Source organism: Anopheles cruzii, chromosome 2, assembly GCF_943734635.1.
Source record: "Anopheles cruzii chromosome 2, idAnoCruzAS_RS32_06, whole genome shotgun sequence".
Classification (NCBI taxonomy): Eukaryota; Metazoa; Arthropoda; class Insecta; order Diptera; family Culicidae; genus Anopheles; species Anopheles cruzii.
In genome coordinates, this window is record NC_069144.1 from 45,404,327 (window position 1) to 45,424,153 (window position 19,827).

Consider the following 19,827-nt stretch of genomic DNA (forward strand, 5'->3'; position numbering starts at 1 on the left):
GATGGAAGGTTCAGCTATTATCTGACATCTACATTTTATTCTTAATTCTTCAGAAGAAGTTTATAATTCTGATTTCTAAAGTTTTATCGATTATTGGAGGAAAAAAACAGGCGTTCTGCTCAGAGCATGGATCTCCTAAGGCCTCCGAATCGAACCTCTATCCTTAGTAGCTGCACCGAGAACAAATGGCGCCCCACTTGGGAGCTCTGTTCATTCATCTGTCGCCATAAGTCACGCTAATGCCACGTAACAGCTGCGACGGCTTCAAATCGCCCGGTAACGGATTAAGATCAACCCGGATCCCTCCAATTAGGCGATGCTGTTTGCTAAGGCACCCGCAACGTCCGAGTACCGAGTGACCCCGGACCCCGGTCGCTGGCTTGCGGTTTTTGGATTATTTGCCCACCGCCGAGACCGCCGAGAGATGCTTCCGGTGCGCACACAGGACGACCGACCGACCGAACCGAAAGCGTCAACATCTCGGCGTCGACAGTTAATTATCCCTTCAATGAGCTCCGGCTTCTGGACGTTCCGCTTGAGCGGGGAACGCCGCGTGGATTGCAATCGTCGGCTTCCGGTAGGTACGATTGTGGTTTTTGTGGAAAGCCCACTGGAGCAGCCTGCCGAGGGGTTTTTGCGAGTCCGGCGTGGTCGGTGGGTCGCAAGTGCGTGTGTTTGGAAATTGATAAATTGCCATCCGGCCATTGCGAGTGCACCGCTGGGCACTGCTGGGCAGTGTGGTTCCAAAACATCGCGCGCTTACATCGGTTGGCCCTCCGAAAGGATCCCCCCGGGCCGGGGAGAGAAAATTAAGTACCATAAATTATACTCACTGTCCAGCCACTTGGAGTCGTACTTGAGCGTACGCTTGAAGTTGTACATCTTCTTCCCGGACGCCATCTCGTACAGATCCGCCCGGAATATGACCGTGTCCGCCTTCGTGAACTCGGCGTTGGTGCCCGAGTACTGTTGAGGAAAGAGTTGGGAAGTGATTATCAAATAAATGTGCTGCCTGATGGGGGGCTGGGTCTGAGGCTTACCAGGGCGGGCAGACCTCCGGGGTTGCCCTCGTGGACGTAGATGGCGGTCGAGTTGTCTATCGGATCGTAGGGACACTTGGCCACGCCGAGCCCCACGCCGGGCACGTACTCGGACCGTGGCAGATGAGTTAAGTTTCGCTGTTCGCGGGGAGGAACAAGAAACAAACCAAGAATCACCATCAAAATACACGCTGCAACTCCCCAAGCAAATCTGACATTTGGCACACAGGCAGCAGCAAGCTGTGCAATTCACGCGCGCGGACAAATTAATGTTCTCCGAATCGAAAGCCGGACTTCTTGCCGCAATCAGCGTGGCCACCCCGAACAAAGGCAGGTTTGACAGCTCGGTCGTCCTCGGCGGAAGCTGCTGGAACACGAAACGAGGACAAGGACTCCCAGGTGACACTTTGTTCAATTTCGCACGACGCATTGTTTCTTTTCCGGTCCGGCTGTAATTTCCGTTTCTTGTCATCTTCGGCTCGGCGCGCCGAAGATTTGGTGACAATGGTGGGAAAATGAACCAGCAAAAAAACGAAAAACACACAGCTTCACAGGAGCTTTCGGTTGAAAGTTCCGCGAAAACGCTCCGGTGGCTTCACGCTTCCCCTGCAAGACGTGACGGGCGATGTTCAACCTTCCGAAGGAGAAAGGCTCAAACCAAGCACTCAGTCGTCTTGGGCCGGTGGGGGGTCCTGGGGTGTCTCTTATCTCGACGCTTTCGGCTTGAATTATCACGTAATTGATTTTCGGACGTAACGGCGCACCAGCAGCGGCTCCGTTTTGCGCCATCGAGCACGCGAACGATAGTTGGCCGATTTGTTTGAACGGAAAGCAAATAGTTTTACTGCCAAAATGGGCGACCAAAAAACGAGTTCAGGGTGTCAATAGAATGTCCGGGAGCTTCCAGTATCGATAAGCGTTCGCGTTTGTTGACTTACGCCATTTTTTGTTCGATTCTTGAAACTTATTAGAGAGCGTTGGTTTGGGAGACCGTTCTCCCTTTGCCGGGGAATACTTACGAAAATCACCACATCCTTCGGGCTATGTGCGTTCGTGCCACAAACGTAGAGCCTCGTCCCGTTGTCCATCGGTTGAATCACACGGATGTGGTTTTTGCAGTCAAACATCTGAAGAAAAAGGGGGCGGAAAAGAAAGCGTCAGCCGCATAAATATATGATTCGTGGAGTGGTCCGATCACGCAACCGTTCTCGGGCCCGGGAAGGCAGCTTTGAAGTGTGACGCGGCCACAATTACAACGTCCACACGTCAATAATTGCAGCCCCGTGAATTGCTCTGATTTGTGGGTCAGCAAAACAATTCCTGCCTCCAGCACACACACACACGAGCGAATATCAAATACAAATGTGGCCATTTTAATCGCCGTGTGCCGTATAATTTATTGAAATCGTTTGCCAAAGCGGAATTGCCTTGAGCACAGGGAAAAAACATGCATTCCGAACAAATTGCAACCTATGGCCACACACACACACGCCAACACGAAAAACATGTGTGGTTGCCAGAGTGGACACGGAAACGGAACCGCCAGCCGCCAGTTAGTCTGAATGTCAAATCAATTTCCTGAGAAAACGGCCGGCCGGCCGGCCCGGCACGATAAGCGTGGCCATGTTTTCTGCTGATTCCGGAGGAGAGTGCTGATTAGGCAAACAACTGGCCACTAAATTGCGGGCCCCGTTATTAGTAATCACCACCAGCCAGCCAGCCACTGCTCAAATTGCACCATGTAAATATCGACGGCTCTCCGGGATGGAGAGCCGTTTCTTTTTCAAGTGATTCCGGTAGCGGTTCCGCTATTATCTTGGGAATAGCATTAAAAAGCGATATGGGTTCTTTCGATTGAATGTTTTTTTTACTAAATAATAATCTGATCCGTCCATTCGGTGGTAGCCATTAATTGTCAGTTATTTTTTTAAACGACTCAACATCTATTTAAAACAACGATTAGTACCTCACTTCTGACGAAACCTTACTCTTACTCCGGTAATACTTTGTTTATCCTTGCCAAACTGTAACCTGGTCATGCCACACAAACCTCTTCCTTTTCTTCCTGGTAAGCGCATCGACTGTCCAATTTTCTTCCCCGTCGATATACCTAAAACCACGACTTAGCTGGGGCCAAGTCAGTTAAGTCCACCGTAAATTGTCTCGCAGGACATCACCACAAAAAAGGCGGCCCGGCGAATGTTCGGCTGAAGTGCCCTCGAAACCCGGCCGCAGAAGAGAAACGCTCTTACCGCCATTATAAGGCACTCCAGTTCCTCCGAGGCTCCGGTGTGCCCTCCGGGCACGAATGCGCTGCCTGCTGCTGCTGCCCTGCCAGGCGGATGCAATTGCATGCACTCTTCGGGCGCCGGCTGCGATGCACTTGATGGCGCCACGAGGCAACACCCGGCCGGCCGTGGTTCGCAATCGGTCACTCGCATAGTTGGTTTTTTTTTGCTGTTTTCCTTCTTTCTTCTTCGCTTGGGCCAAATCCTGCTGCTCCCCGACGGTGATTAAACGCGCACAAACGCGCGGTAACGCTTTTAAGACCAGGGGCTCCGGCCAGGACGTAACGTATCGGCGGCAAGGGGCGCGTGGCCAATTTGCGGGTTGAAGGCGCGTACGCGATCCCCAGCATCTTGCGTGGCGTGGCCCTCGAGAGAGGGTTGGCCCTAGAGTATCATCCTTCCCGCATGGACTCTCATTTCAGTTTAATTTCCATGTAATTAATTTTTAATATAATTACACTCCGGGTTCATTCTTCCGGGCGGCACACCGGCTTAGCCCCCGGGCTCCCGAAGGGGCACAGGAATGAAAGCCTCGCCACGGTTGGTTGGCTGGCTGGCGCCGAGGAGACTTCAAACTCTTCAAAAAAACACCACAAAAAAGGATGCATCAAAAGATTCGTCAGCCAGCCGGGACCCGGCGACTTGAAAGGATCCGGGTGCCGGCGCAGCGCAGCGGAGTTGTATGCTGCGGCCCGCCCCAGCATAATGGGAAATAAAAGGAAAGCCACAAAAATCAAGATGCCGTGGCGCTTTTATGTCGCCCGCACCCGATGGGGGCGCCAGGTGCCCGGTCGGCCACGCGGAGTTGGCCCTTTTTTCGCGGCCGCGCTTGAGGTGTTCACTAAGGGTGTGCACACGTATGCGCTGCGGCCCACCTGACTGCCTTTTTCGCGTCCACGGACCACCCTTCCCCTGAGGGGGCGAATGTATGGACGGCGGTGATAAGCTTCGAGGGGGCCACAATCCGTCCTGGGCCCGGAAATCGACAGTTCTCCGGTTTTTTTTGTGCGGGAGCCTTTTCCGTAAGCACTCGGCCGCGCACTTCACTCGAGAGGGGTGGTGCGGGTTCCTTAATCGTCCTTCCGGAGCGACCGCGTACGGATTGACGTGGAAGTCGTGCTAATTTTTATTCTCATCATAAAACCCAGCTCCGTGTGGTCGGCAGTGTAACAATGAGGATTTTTTTTAAAACAATGACCGACCACTGGTAATCGAAATACATAATCGATCGGTCAGCAGGTTCCTTTTGGTGGGGGTTTCTTCCCCCGCGGGTGCCACTGTTCGGTCAATCGCAATGTTTTATGACACTAACGACCGGGCGCCGTAAAAGGTGGAAATAATGCACCGATTTTCCATTTTCATGCCCCCGAACGGAGCGCTAGGGACGATTTTGGGTCGCTTTGCTGTCGAAGTGTAATAAAAGCCAGGCACACATGCCACTTGGTGGCCACGTTTGTTGCAAAACCAGCAGTGAACAGACCAGAAAAAGGACTTCAACATAAATTCCGATCGGATCGGTCGGGGTTCGAAGATTGATTTGAAGCAGAGTTTAGCACCGATTCCCTCTCGGCACTCAGTGAACGTCGCAAGGAGGCTTCAGAACAATCTATCGATCTATTTGTTTGTCGTCCTTCGTCCGTCGTTGTCGTCGCAGTCCTTCGGGATTGCTCCCGACAGCCTAACGAACTATCATTTTCAAACATCATTTCGCGCACATGGCACGTTGACGGCCCCCGACAAAGCGCTCTCAACGCCCGACCCGGCCGGTGACAACGTGCCCACGGGAGCATTGCAACATATCCGTACCTCGAAAGCTCTGCCCTGCTGTGCCTGCCTGCTGAAGGCTCGTTCCGTTTAATGGGTTCCACTCCCGGAGTCTAAAACCATGCCCTCGTACGACACGACGAGCCTACGACAAAGCCTCGGTCGGTGGTCCACACCGGCAGCCACCGCAACAGTTGCAACGTACGGTACGTGATGCATTTAAAATAAAACGTGAATAATTTCGACTCCGGGGAGAGTGTGTCCGGGGGCGGGGCCGTGGGCAAACGATTCCGGGTGGCCGAAAGTGCGGACAAATGTCTCGGCAACGGCTCACGGCACCCCGGTGCTTCGACGGTGCTGTGGCAACGATGTAACGATTCGCATACGTCATCGGGTCCGAATCGGGTTTTAAGGAGGTCCGATCCACCGGATGTCGGCGGCAGGCACGTGCGCACACGCACGAGGTATTAAAATGTTGGTACCCCCCCGGGGGGGGTTGGGGTACCTTTACAGCACACGTACACACCGTCGGCGTGTGTGAGTATGTGGGGTGTGTGTGGCCACAAAATTAAACCCCATGATGAATTCGAATGCTGTTCGAATCGCTCTCGAGCGTTTTGGGGACCTTTTTACATAAAACACCAGTTCCGAGGAAGTCAGTTACGGGGGCACACGGGGCAGAGTGAGCAAATGTTAAGGCTCTGGCGGGGGGGGCCACAAAGAGCTTTCCGGGTCCGGGATGAATCGCTTTTATTGCGCCCAAATCACCCCGCTTCGGAGGGAAGAAAAAAACCGGCCAACCGGTGTGGCCGGCAGATGCCATCAGCGTTTTGATGTCGATATAAAATGCAAAACACATTAAACCCCCTCCCCCAAACGGTGGTAGATGGTGGGCGCTGTGGTTCGATGACATGCCACTGTCGTCGTCGACCCGGGGATGGATCGTCAGCGTCCGAACCGATCTCGGTGCTCGGTAAAATATTGTCATAAACAGAGGAGCCAACTGGCTCCAAAAAATAAAACACGGCACGCCGATCCGTGCCCTTTTTCGGGTCCGGTTTCGGAGGCTACTCAAGGTACGGTTCGCTGTGGGCAAACGCCCGGCACCGGAATTTGCGTCCACCGAGCGCGGAGAGGGTGGACGGCGTGTATTTTATCGAAACGTGCTTCCATATCGGACGTACATCTTCGGGGCCCCGGGCGAAAGTTCACGAAAAACCCCCTAGCCACGGACGGGAACCGGGGGCCGCCTGCCATTACGCGAACGCTCGGTCCCGACGGAACGTGATGCAATTTTATGGTTGGAAAATGCATTTCCACGGCGGTGGCGGCGGCCGCAGCGGTCGGTGATACTTTTGTGACATTTTCGACATTCACCGCCCGGCAAGACCGCTCGCTGTGTCGGGCTCTGGCGTGGAATGGTATTTTGGTCGAAATTTTCCCCGGGAGTCGCCGGGGACCACAGGACCACCGCTGGTTCCTGGCTCCCGGCAGGTCGTCGGCAGGTCGCGTGGTAGTGGAATGTACGGACTTACCTCACTTTTGCCACGGGACACACAGTTACGAATGTCGGCACCGGTCGGATCCAGCAGCATCGAGTCTTTCTGTAATTAAAGAAAGCGAAGGAATGAATCAATTACAGGTCCGGACCATCGGTTTCGTGCGCTGTTCGCTGGACTGTTTGGGTGGGTGTCGGTTTTGGGTTTCCTCGAGGACAGAGCGGTGCTAGAAGCTTCGTGGAACCGGTAGACAGAGTACACTAACGTCTTATTATGTTGGCTTTGCTAAACAATTTAGGAAACTTGATCAATGTTTGATAAACATTAGAAAAACATTCGAAGAATTCAAGCTCAGCGTATGAAAATGTGTTGGATAATATTTGATCGTGAGTAGGTCCTCCTGGGTTCTTGCCGAGACATTTCTTGGATTATTCACAGCAGCTATTGTTATTTTATATACTAACTAACCTTTTGGGTTTTTTTCATCAGAGTAATGATTGTCTGTGATAATGGTTAAGTTCAATATTAATGCAAACCAATCATTTTTTATCCTTTATAATACAAAAACACGGTAAATTTTTGAATGGTTGTTTATACAAAATGAGCTCAGAAAGGAATGATATGATTGCCGGAAACCAGTCTCTCTGTTCTGAGAGAATCCATATGGAAATAAATCACTTGACTCTGAAATTTAAATTGCTGTTTTTTTATGAGTTTGATCGATATTTTCATCGTCCTCTCATGACAGCTAATTGCAGCTAATTTGGATGATTAGAGTATTAGAAATATCTTAGAGTAAAGTAACCCTCAAACCTTGTGTACCTCCTTCTAGGTCATTCCACCATTCCAGCTTCACTGCAACTGAGACGAAGATCAAATTTGATACCATCGGGTAAAACCTCACATAAGTGAAGGAAATGCGTTGGAACTAATTCAAAGTCAAAGCGGTCTTTTAGCACTCTTTGAGCAAGACACAAATTTCCGGCGTTCCGGTGACTCCCGAAGCGGCTCGCAAACCCCACCCGACGCTACAGCTCATTTCCGGCGCACAATCCGATTAAGATTCCGCACCCCAGTTGGGATGAAAATATTGCACTACATGCACATGATATCATTGCGATAATTGAACGTTGCAACGCTGAGATCGTTTTCTGAGCGTTCCAGTTGGTCTCCTGCCTGCCGTCTGGTGCAACAGCACCTCGAACACTCGAGCTACTCAGCCCCCGGCCCGAAAAACAAAGCTGCTTATGGCAGGGGTGGAACCCCGTGGAGCAGCAACTGGGCCCGGCTAATTCCCATTTACTAATGACTCAATTAACCTCTAGCTTTTCATTTGCCGGGTCGTACCGGAGACAATTGTGGATTTTTCCCGAGCAACAATTGTGCCCGCGGGTGCCCGGAGGCCAACGATACCGACCCCGGGGGACCTGCTTATCGCCTAATCGCCTCCAACTGCCCGCCCAGCCAGCCTCCCGTCGCTTAGGAGATCATCATCATAAATGGAAAATTGAATCAAGCCCAAGCGGGCTCGGGATAAGATTTTTCCGATCTCTGTTTCCGGCTTTTCCGGTGCCAAATTGGGACACAACCGGCCACGCGTGACGTGCGAGAAAGAAATGGGCAAACAAAAATAATTAACTAGAAAATTCTGCTGCTTGGCCCGGGGTCCTCACGTTCGGTTTCTTCTCCGGACTCCGGTCGATATTGTTATGATGTTCCAAGCGTCACAGCATGCAAATTGCTATGCAAACCACACGACCTCACTCACCATCCTGCCGATATGTGGACCTCGGTAGACTGATGATTGAGTTGAGTCGAGGACGCTTCTGCGACGGAGCTGGACAAAGTTTTTCCCTCGCTCGGTACACATTTGAAGTTGCAGAACGAAGTTGTTTGTTTGCGTTGTTCGTTATCGTGGCCGGGGTGCCCTTAGGGATCAAACAAACGGTTGATAAACTTGGAGCCCACATCTTCGTCCAGCTCCTTCGGGGCTGCTTCGGGGCTGGCGCATGTCTATCGATTTCCGATTAGCCTTCAACCGATCGCTGCGCTGCTTCGGCCCAGCTGCTGTCCCAACTGTCTCGCGCGGCACGCACGAACCCAATGATGTACCCAATGCATTTCAAGAGTTTCAATTTTTTTTCCCGCGTAATTATGCGCATGACCCGGAATTCTTTCCCCGCTTCCGGGGCTTCGCTTCCTGCGCTACGTTGCGCGGGGGCCCGAAAACCCATTACCACATTTAACCCGGATTATGTTCCCATCTTCGCTGCTGCTGGCCACTGGTGGCAACATGGGGCAAAAAAAAGTTCCTCAGTGCAGTTCCGATGCCGGAGCAAAACAATCGGTCTCGGCGATGAGTGGTTTTTGCTTTGTTCCTGGCGAATTCGCTGATACGGAAACAATCCATGGCTGGGAAAGTTCGAGCAAGATGACGGCTGCGACTTCTTTCTCTCCTCATTTCGTACTTCTTCCCGGGCCCACAGCTGCTGGACGCCAGCGGAAGCTCTCACGTTATTTTTTTAAGGCGAAGCTTTAGTTTAAAGGTCAGAGGAAAAAATGGGACCAGAATGAAAGTCCTGCGTCCAGGCCACCTGCCCGACGGTGCGCCAGGCCACCATTCGGCCACCGCGCTGAGCTGGACTTCACCTGTGCTCGGCCGGTTGAAGAATGACGAAGAAAACCGGATATCTTCCGCTAGCGTTCCTTGTGAGGGCCAATAACGGGGACGGGCCTCAACAAAAAGATGGCCACCGAAGAGAAGCGCCACCGAAGCTGATAAGATTTCATAACGGTTTTATTGGATTATTGGGAATTATGGTCGGAGCAGCGATCGGAAACCGTTGGCCGGTCCGGAACCGGGGTGGACGGGAATTAAAAGCTGATCAGCTTTACCGATACACTGTGGCCGGCTGGGTTTCAGTGGACCGGTTTTGGACCCGAAAGCGAAAGATTGTGTACAACTAATGAAATATACACTTTACCGCAGATGCGATCGAAGGCCGAGAGCCGATGGCAATCAATTTTGATTTTTCATCTGGTCCCCGGTTTGGTCCCCGGGCATTAGGAATCGGCGGAGATTAAAACACGGAACAAAAACTTAACACAATCGGACGCCACTGAACCGAGCGGAATCCCACCCTTTAAAGGATGATCCGATAGTGGTTCAATTTTTGTAATTTAAATTAAACAACACCGGCACCGGCAGCTGGGGAATTTAATAACGATTAATTTGATATGTTCGAGCCGACGTTCTTTCGCAGGGCAAAAGAACTCACAACAACGGGCTCTCGCTAACGCAATTAAATTAATATGATTTCACATGGGCACGACTTTGATGGGCGCCCTTGGCGGCGTCTTGCACTACGTCTCGCACCCAGTCCCTGGTGTGATCCCTAATTCGTGGCTCATCATGCCCAAGTGTGCCACCATTACCTCGGTGCCTCAGCTTCCTTTCCAGCCCGGTGTGGCCCAACCGCAAAGTTGGTTTTATTTAATTTGATTTAATTAGTTCCACGTTTCGGCGGCGGAAACTTTATTGCGAATTATCGGAAGCCCGGTTGCCGGGCTTTCTTGTGGCCCGCTCACGACCGGCTGCTGTTGTTGTGGTGGTGGTGATGCCTTCCGGTTGCGATTCCCGCAACAACGGGTTTTCCATTCGGCACAGCACCACGCCACGCGCCCCGCTGGCCGCGGGGAATAGTAGTTTCGATAACAATAAATGGCGTAAAACATACCGAACACTCCACGCTCGCGCTTTCAGGGCCCAAGTTTGGGCCCCCGGCCGCCCGGCCCCATCAGCAAACATGCAAACAGGGCCGGTTCGTCGGGGTTGCGGAGCAGCGGGGGGGAGTTTGTGTCTGGAACTGTCTAGTCCAGCGCTGCGGAAGAGGAAATTAATCCAATTTTCCTTTTAATTGTACTGCCCATTCTCACTCTCACTCTCTCTCTCTCTCACACTGTGTTGCCCACCTGCCGGCAACCCGGTTCCGGGTTGCCCGGTCCGAATGAATATGAAAGTTATTCTCAAGGTGTTCCATTCAATTCGGTGGACGCCGGCGAGCTTGCCACACCGACCGCACTTCGCCCTTCGCCGTGCATCGTAAATAGGATGCTTCAGGTTCGGAATTTTAATTCCTTTCTCCGTCTCGTCTCGGCTCGCACTTTCGGTTATCGGATATCGTGAGGCGGCTGGCCCCATTCATCTCCATCCAACCGAGGTGCCTTATTTATGCTCTCGATGCTCAGCATCAGGCCCGCCGCCCCCGGCGGGTGGTCGATCATAACGATCAGAACGCCAAATTCTCTGCTTCCCCACCCGCGTACGGCGTGTGCTGAAATGCCAATTTATAAGAGACCCTTACCGCGGCGGGTGGCCACAACATAAATCCCACCCTCGCGGTTGGCGTAGCTGGATGTAAAGTTTGATTTTTGAACAATTGGCTGGCAAAGAGATTGTTGCCTAAGCAACTGGCAGGTTGCCAGCCAGAGGTGCGGTGGGTCGATTTTTACCGTTCCCTCGTCACGCGCCACGGGTGGTGCATCTCTGTCTCCGGATTCCAAAAACCGGATCTTCGCGCCGGTGATACGGTTCGCAAACCGCCAATTCCTATTAGTGCAACCGTCAATCACAGAGAACGCGTCCGGACCGGTCCATTGGTGACATCCAATCGGGAGTGGCCACTTTTCGAAACATGCAAAACCGCAACATTTGATCAGCGACCGTGGCTGCGAACGACTGTCTGTTTGGAAAGGGCGGTCACAGGACAATTGAAAAAGGGGGGCATGAAGAATGCCTTTCTTTCCATTTTCCAGACCCCAATTGGTTACTTTTCTTGCGTGGTGAATCGGTGAGTGAAGATATTATTGGCTTGGCGACCATTTCGAGCCATGCATAGTTATCCTGTTTTGTCAGCAAACCTTAAAGAGTTGAAATCATGTTTTGCATTAAATGTTAAAGCATTCAACATACGTCTCTTGGGAAAGGTAATCTCAAATAGTTACATACTCTTGGCACGAAGCTTTAATTCTAGAATTTATCTCGCATCAGCGAGCATGTCTTTTAGTTTTATTAACTGTTTGATGCCGTTTAATAAATGTTTAACTATTACCTTGTTTAAGGAATACTATGCTTCATTATTGATAAGAAAGATACTGTCTGAAGCAGGTGAAACCACTGACGACATTTTATTAATTGCAATGCTTGAACTTATTTGGTTTGTTTATTTACATCGAGCTATTTGGACTTTATTCTGAATATTATGAAACTTAGACATTAGCCACCAAACCACCTAATATACTTTTTTTTATTTGAACCTAAGCCGGCAGATCCTTAAAGTCCAGTCCTTTATCTTGTCGGTGGTGCATTCCTAGCAAACTCAGCGGCTCACCATAGTCGATGAAATATTTCACAGCAATTGCTCGCCGCTAATCGTGCGATATATTTCATTCATACGCGACAGCGCACTGGCAAAGAAATTAAATTTATATCGCCACCCAGCCAGGATCGCTGTGTGTGACCTTTTTTCACGGCTTCCCTACCGATTGCCGAGCCCCGGCGCCAGCGCGAGAGACGGAGCGAGCGCGAGCATTAACCGGATCCCCTACGGTTAACCATTTAGGAAGTGTAAAAATTGTGGCCACACGCAAATGGATTGAAAACGCGCGCCACGGTGCATTAGTGCCACGCTCTGCGAGGCACTGTTCGCGGAAAGGGCGCGTGAAAATTATCACGCAAACGTGTGTACGCATATTACGCGGCGGAACCGCGGCGGATTGCACCGACGATGACACGGCTCGGCGGGGGTGTTTATGCTGCTGCGGCCACCCGCGTGCGGCCGCATCGTTGGCGCCAATGCGCGGCCCGCAAACTAGTTCGCGGTGGGCGGTGGGTGCCCATCGGCACGCATGCATTCCGGGGGCCGCCGCGGCTGATGGCCGCCGGGATATAGTTGGGAAGTGGTGCAATGGAGCGACAAATGGGTGCAAAATATTTAATTTCTCAAAATTAAATTAAATCCCCGTTCCGTGCGGGTAAGCCCGCCGGGATGCCGTCGTTTTGAAGTGCGTCGTTGCGTGGGTTTCTTTTTTTCCGACCCGTTCGGTTTCGGAATCCACTGCTTAGTCAGCATAAACCGCACGCCGTGTCCGTGGGGGTCGTGGGGGCAATTTATATTTTCATAAAATTTTATTTCATTACTTTTGTTATTTACGACCAACGCCCGACGCCGGCGCCCGACGTCGGCTGTCGGCGATGTTGGGATTTTGTAAATTTAGCCATTTTTAATTGATTGGACCGGGCCGCCGTCTAATGCATCGCACCGTGCGGTCGAGTGCGAAAACATGCAATCAGCGGTGCATTAAATTTCCAATCCAATCGGATGCGATTAGACACGAATGGGAGTCGCTTTCCGAATTCTTCCGACTGCATTTCACCCTGTGGCCGTTACAATGGCCACAACACACACAAATCATCAACTTGCGGCACTCGCGGCTGGAGCATATTTTCATATTAAACGATAAATAATGACGAACCATCGCAATAAATTCGCTTTAATCGCGCCGCTCGCCGGCACACAACAAACTGGTGGCCGCACCCATTCTCGGACATAATCCATCTTCCGGCGGTGGGCGCACGGATTTTAAGCGCCGGGAGCCCACCATTAACACACGCCGCCGCCGCCGTCGGCGCCGTGTGTTGTGTCGCAAATCCGTCACGAAAAAAGCATAAAACTATAATGCCCGCGGCGAGGTGTCGAAAGGTCCGGAGACCCCAAAAAAGAAGGCGAGATCGTAAGCATTAATGCGGTGACGGGGGGCCGATGTGGGTGGTGACGCGTGAGCTGATATGCTATCGGTCAGAGAGATAGAGAGCCAGCGAGAGAGAGAGTGTGAGTGAAAGGTTGAGTGGGGGAACCGAAAAACCGGCCGAGAGCCAATCGTGCCACAAATCATTGAACCGGAAATCGAATGTCAGTCCGGTCCCGGAACAACCCCCCGGCCATCACTACAGAGAGTGTGAGAGAGCGGCAGGGGATGACAGTTTGTTTGCGTAACACACATCGCCCGTCAGCGGCCGTCTTCTCTGCCCCTCGATTCGATTATCCGGGTTTCGGGCCGTCGATGGACCTTTCTGCGTGCGCCAGCGAACCTCATAAATGTTAATCGTTCACATATCATTTATGGCTTATCTGCTCGGTCGGTCGGTCGGTCGGTTGGTCCCTCGTTTAGCTAATCCACTGTCCTCACGCCGCAACGTTTTTCCTCCTGTCCTGGAAGGACTTCGGGACTTTGTGTCGACTCATCTGCCAAGGCGCCGCCAACGAAAAGCACATCATCCAAGCCGAGGCCCATTCACGAGAGGCTGGATGCTGCGAGCAGCACTGTGACAACGGCTGGCTTTTCTTCTCGATCGGTGTGACCGGATGGCCTCGATGGCCGCCGATGCCGCCCGGTGCCTTTTCTTCACTTCATTTCCCTCCGAATGGGGCCCATTTTCTACGCGCCCCGATCTGATTTCGCCAGCATAATGACGTCAACACGGTTTTTTTTTGTTCGTTCCGGGGGGATTCCGTGCACGTGTCACTCGGGGCGGTTCCCATAAAAAAAACACGGAGGCCAATCGGTCGATCTACTCGAAAATCGCTTCGAGCAGCAATCGAGCCGAGCCGGCAGTAAAATTAAAACACTCCGAAGTGCAACAAGCGCCCGGACGGATGGAGTGCTAAGCCCCGGGAAACGATACCGACGGCCCGCGGAATGGCGGACGACGCACGTGACGTCCGGTTCGGCCGGGAGGGCCATTACGGTGAGCGCGTTCTGTGTGCGGAGCACATTCTTAAAACGCTCCAAATACATCCGGCCCCAAACATCCTGGACCGTGTCCGGTTGGCACGGAACAGTTTATTGCTCCTCTCCGAGGCACGGCAAGGGATTTGGGCATGTGCCGCAGGTGATGAGGCTTACACGCGCGGGACCCGTCCGGTTCCGGGTTTTTAATATTTTCTTGTAGCGCTCCGTGTGCCCAGGAGCAAGCCACGTTCTTGTGCTGGGCCGGCTCGGTCTAATCTAATAACGCAGGTCAGCATCACGTTCTGGACCAAGCTGACAGCCGGATTGATGCTGGGCCGTGTTGATGGTTAACCTCCGGCTCTAAACAACCGGCGGCTTTAAAACGGTTTCTTCTCCTCCATAGAGAGAGAGTTGTGTATCGTTATGATTTATTGTCGCATCTCAAGCACCTTCTTCACATTTCATTATGTCTCGAGAGGCGCTTCCCGTGGAGCGCGAATCGTGTCCGCGGTGGTGGCAGGAGAAAAACGAAACAGGACAAACTCCAAGCCACCGAACTCGCGCCCGCAAACAAAAAATCTTTTTGCTAAAGTTGCACCAAAGCTTTACACCGAACCCAACGCCCCGGCGAGGACGCAGCACCAGCTGCATTTTAACTCCGGTAGTAATTAATTTAGTTTCCAGGTCGAGAGAGAGAGCGGCAACATGAGAAACCGCACACATGTGAGAATGGTCCGCAAATCCGCGAATTTTCCGCAAGGGATGAAGGAAGGCAAAAAAAAAAAAAAGAACCGGCAAAAAGGTTGCAGGAAAATAAAAGCTTTGCGGTCGCGAACGGAGCTCTCCGGGCTCTGCATATGGGGTGGATGTTCCGGTCCGTGTTTTGCGTTACGATGTACACGCGAGTCCTGGCTCCGTTTCGCCGGGCCCGGGCCCCGGACCAGCAAGTAGCGCCGTCGGGCAGGATAACGCGCAGACCGCCAGTGTTCCCGTCCCGACAAAGACAAACCCGAACGTTCGGCAAGGGCTATGCAACTACCATCTTCCTGTTTTAGCACCCTCCGAGCCTCGGCGGCCTTCGCGGCGTTTGTTGTAATTTGTTTCCCCGTTTTTTTTTTCGCCGCTGGCTGGCTGGCTGGTTGGCTGGAAACAATTATCGTACTTTGTGGGTGAGAAAATGTTGCCTGTTAATGGCACGGCGCATCCGTGAGCCAACGAACCAGCGAGGATTATCATAACCATTTTCGCAAAAGTTGAACAAAAATTGGCCCACTCGGCGAAGGTAGTGTCTTCGAGGCAGCATCGCGAATCTATTTCATCGAATCCCGCCCGGGTGCGGGTGGGTATATGGAAAGTGCACCCGGTTTTCCGGTCCGACGGACAGTCGGATCCTGAGAAAAACCTGACCGGCTGCAGCTGAACCACAAAAAGTCCGCAATTCGCATCGCGCCACAGACCGGGGCCGACCGCCGAACCTGCCGAACATGTTTCTTCAGGTGTGTGCAGAGAAGGTCCACAAAAACGGGGGCTCGGTCGTGGCCCCGTGGCGGCGTGCATGCTGGCTGAGGTCAAAACAATTTCCATCCTTCAAAACCCGCTGCCATCGCCGTATCGTATCGGGAATGCATTTTGGTCCCCACGGCAAAACCCCACGGAGATCAATTGCGATGCAAATCGAACCGGTACGGTACGGGGCCGGCCGCTGCCCGTATGTGACCGCATGCATGTTTTTGTTTCATCTCCCAACACACACACACACACAGTGGCGCCCGCGCAAGGATCCATAAACAACCACACACTGCCGGAAATGCGCTTTTCGGTGCGGGCGCTTCAAAAGGCCTTCTTCGGACTGCGGCGCGCCTCCGAATGTCCTTTTGATGTGGTCCGTCGCGATTGGGACTGGGAAGCTGACCTCCTTTCTCGCTCCCTCTCAGTGGGCGGTGGAAGTAAAAAATTGCTACCTGAAGTCGGATCTATTTATTGAAAATTGCATTTTTTAGATTCGGAGCATTAGCAGGCACCCGGCATCCGTTCCGAACCGATTTCCGGTGGTTACCGGTTTGACTTACCTCGCACGACGTCATGCTAATGTTTTTCAGGTTCAGTTTGTACACTCGGTTCCTGGAACGACACGGACAGAAAGGTAGATCGTTTAGATAATCGTGTTAATGAAAAGAATGGTTGTTGTTTTCATTCAGCCAGTTCCAGCCAGTTGCCGCCGGGTTTGAAATGTTGTGACAAAATAATGGACCGACCGACTGGACCGAGTCGAGTATCAAAGGCCCAGCCGTAGGGTTGTGGCAGCATTCCGATAACATCTTGGGGCCGTATCGATCAAAGAGTAATGGTGGCACGTTTTAATTCCAGCCCAGATCGATCGGTTCGGGCGTCGTCTTCCGGGGAAGCAAAACAACACGTCGCCCCCTGGCCATTAAATCTGTTGCCAGGTTTTTCAAAAACGGTCCATACCGGTCTCCCGAACCCGATTTCATTTGCACTTCACTTTTACGGCCCATTTTGCAACCTCGGCATCATGGTACAGAATCAATCACCAGCCCCGGTCGGCCGGCCTGGGGCTGGGTTAAGCGGTTGACTTCACAGACATTTCGCCTTAATTTTAATTCTTCGTGTGACTTCGGGAATTGGCTGGGAGTTACTACTGTGTCTAAAGGCAAACGGGAAAAAGTTTTCGGCGATTATCGTGGTGTGGTGCATGAAGAAATGCCTACATCCTATCGCTGAACTCAAGAGAGCGATCCGTGGACATTTTTTACGAGCACAAGAATTATTTTAATGGTCATGACATGGATCTAGAAAGATTTTTCGAGCGAACTACCGACATTTTTAGCCCACCGTAGTATTTACTGTTTCGATTGTTTAGTAATGCTGCGTGTTTCAATTTTCTCTTACAGACCCCCCCGAAAAGGTGTCCCGTCTTCGGCGAAAGGTAAGTCAACGATTCCCCCACACCTCGATTGACTGGCGTTGGCAGACCCGGAGAAAACCGTCCGAAAGTGAAAGCGTGCGCAACTTGAGACGATCGATCGATGGACTTCTTGGGCCACGTAAAGTGCATTTTTTAATTGAAGTTCCAACGGAATGTGCTTCTTGTCACTTTCGGCTCCAGACGGAGTCGGACGTGTTTAAGGATCGAGTTTTCTTTTCGCGGCGGCTTCTCCGGTTGCAGCGTCCGAGAGGTGTCCGGTGTCTTGGAGAGCATTGTTGGAGAAAACAATTCTGCCTAGCTCAAGGACAGTGGGCTTCCTGGCCGAAAGCGAGCTTCCCAAGACGCTCACCGGACATCAGTGGGTTTTCCGGTTCGTGGTCAGTGACCAAGCGACAAGACGAATGCCTAGGGCACGATGAACGTAGGTTCATCACCCCTGTGCGCGCGCCAGAACTACTTCGCACACTTGATGAATTATTTATCTCCCCGAATGGGCCGTGGGTCGTGTTGGGGCGAGTTGGGGCGCCACCTAGAGAGTGGCGACCAGTGTAGCGACAACCGCAACCGCCTTCATTAGCCCATTAGCTTGGTCCGAAGCCGTTCGATCCATCAATTGGGCCCGCAATGGCCCGAAATAAAACACCTTACCGGGGTGGGCTTTCGGGCGAGGCGAGGGGGCGGCGGAACATGTTAAATATTTATCCAGCGTAATAGTCCCGAACTCCTTCCGCGAACGGGCCAACCTTCACCGAAGATGGTGTCCGCGCCGTACGAAAGTTCACCAAAGCACGGCACACGCTTCGGATATCCGCTTCGATAAAATCGGACAGCTGGCGCAAATTAGTATGTGTGGCCCGGGTGCGCCGCCGGGATTCCGGGAACGCACACTGTGGGTACGTATGCGAGCCTCGGAACCACGTGCCCCGAAAGGGGGGAAGTCGATCTAGATTACTCGCGACCAAACGAAACTGGCGCGCGCCCGGGCTGGGTCGTGTTCGGAATCATCGCGGATCGACCCATTAGATCCGGGTCTGGTGGTCCGCGTCTTAATGTGGCACAATTAAGTTCTGCTTTCTTCGGCACAAATCACAACGCCCGGCCGGAGTAGTCCCGGTCGCAATTACAACCCCTTTTACCCGTGTGCCTTCCTTTCGGGACTGAACGCGCGGAGATAAGTATAGGGCACGCTCCGGAACGGAAGTCACCAGGAACGGATCCCAACCGAGGCACACAGCTATGGGTTTGTGAAGTGCAAATCAAAAGCGAATCCAATTGCTTCCATTGCAGTGCTCCACTTTGGCCAATTCGTGGCCAAAGGTGGCAACAGATTCGGTGTCTCTCGGGGCCGCACGCAAATCTTGAGGGAAATTAGTGTGTTTTTTGGCGAAACAATTTTTTTTTTGTTTTCGTTTTGTGACCCCCGAAACCCTCGTTCGTGCACATTTCTTACACATTTTCTTATCTTTTGATATCTGCGCCCCACCGGCAAATAGGCTTCCCGGTGCCGGTGCTGGTGTGCTCGTGAAATACTTTTATCGCACGGTGGCAAGTGAAAAATAAATTACACAACGCACACACAGACTCACAACTTCAAACAGCTCTCGGCCCCGGGCTCGGAAACGGGCGAAAAGCTCTCGGAAAAGTTCCCTGTGCCGTTTCTTCGGCCGGCCGAGAAGATAATTTCATTTTCCTGCCGAGGTGAACGTTTAAACGTGGGGAGTGTCTCCATTTTCTTTCGGAGCATCACGGCCCCATCACGGTTCTCCGTTCGGTTTTTTTTTCTCTGCCTTTTGCCCCACGTCAGCCGGTAGGTTAATTTTTTTTTATTACGCGCACCGGGTTTTCCGAGACGCTTCTCCGTTTCCTTTCTGATGGGGCCATCCTGCCGGGTGGCTGATGATGCTTAAGATCCGTCACATCGGAGGTTTCTATTTTGTTTTTCATTTACTACCGAAGCTTTCCGGTTCCGAATTCAGGGACACATTCATGGCAAGCACACACACACATTTAAAGCAGGTAAAATCACTTTAAGGTTTCTTGGGCACTCGGGGCGGCCCAATGATCGGGCGAAACTTTATGGAGCGCGTTGCTAAGGCAGCGCTGATTGCTTTTCCCGTTGCTGGGCAACGCGGCCAGCCGAGCCGACGAAGGCTGCGTGTCTCATAAAACGCTCTGTGCAAGGAGTCCGGTCGAGGTCAAGGAGTCGCGCGTCTCACGTTGAGATAATCTCGAAGACCACGGGTTCGATGGAAAATCCCAAAAACTTGGGCAACACTTGCACTCGAAACTGGATCTACTGGAAGCCCCCTTGCATTCCGGGATTCCTGTTCTTCGCCAAGCGCTCGGGAGTGTACCCTGGGATGGTAACGTCCTGCGACAAATTTCACGCGATTTATCTCTTTTGACCCTTTAAGGAAAACTTTACCCCATTACAATTAAGAAGCCAAAGGCAGCCTTGAAGCCGAAGCGCGCAGTGCACCGCGCACGGAGAAGGAACA

General features: G+C 52.2%; 1 protein-coding gene across 1 annotated transcript in view; it reads right to left on the bottom strand.

The window, feature by feature from the left end:
- LOC128279147 (semaphorin-2A-like) overlaps window positions 1-19,827 on the bottom strand; it is a 51,646-nt gene that overhangs the window by 2,090 nt on the left and 29,729 nt on the right. The window contains exons 3-7 of the mRNA XM_053017865.1: window positions 16,452-16,503; window positions 6,628-6,696; window positions 2,060-2,167; window positions 1,041-1,178; window positions 834-966 (exon numbers count right to left, since the gene is read on the bottom strand). Coding sequence (XP_052873825.1) covers window positions 834-966; window positions 1,041-1,178; window positions 2,060-2,167; window positions 6,628-6,696; window positions 16,452-16,503 — 500 coding nt within the window. The remainder of the gene's footprint in view (window positions 1-833; window positions 967-1,040; window positions 1,179-2,059; window positions 2,168-6,627; window positions 6,697-16,451; window positions 16,504-19,827) is intronic.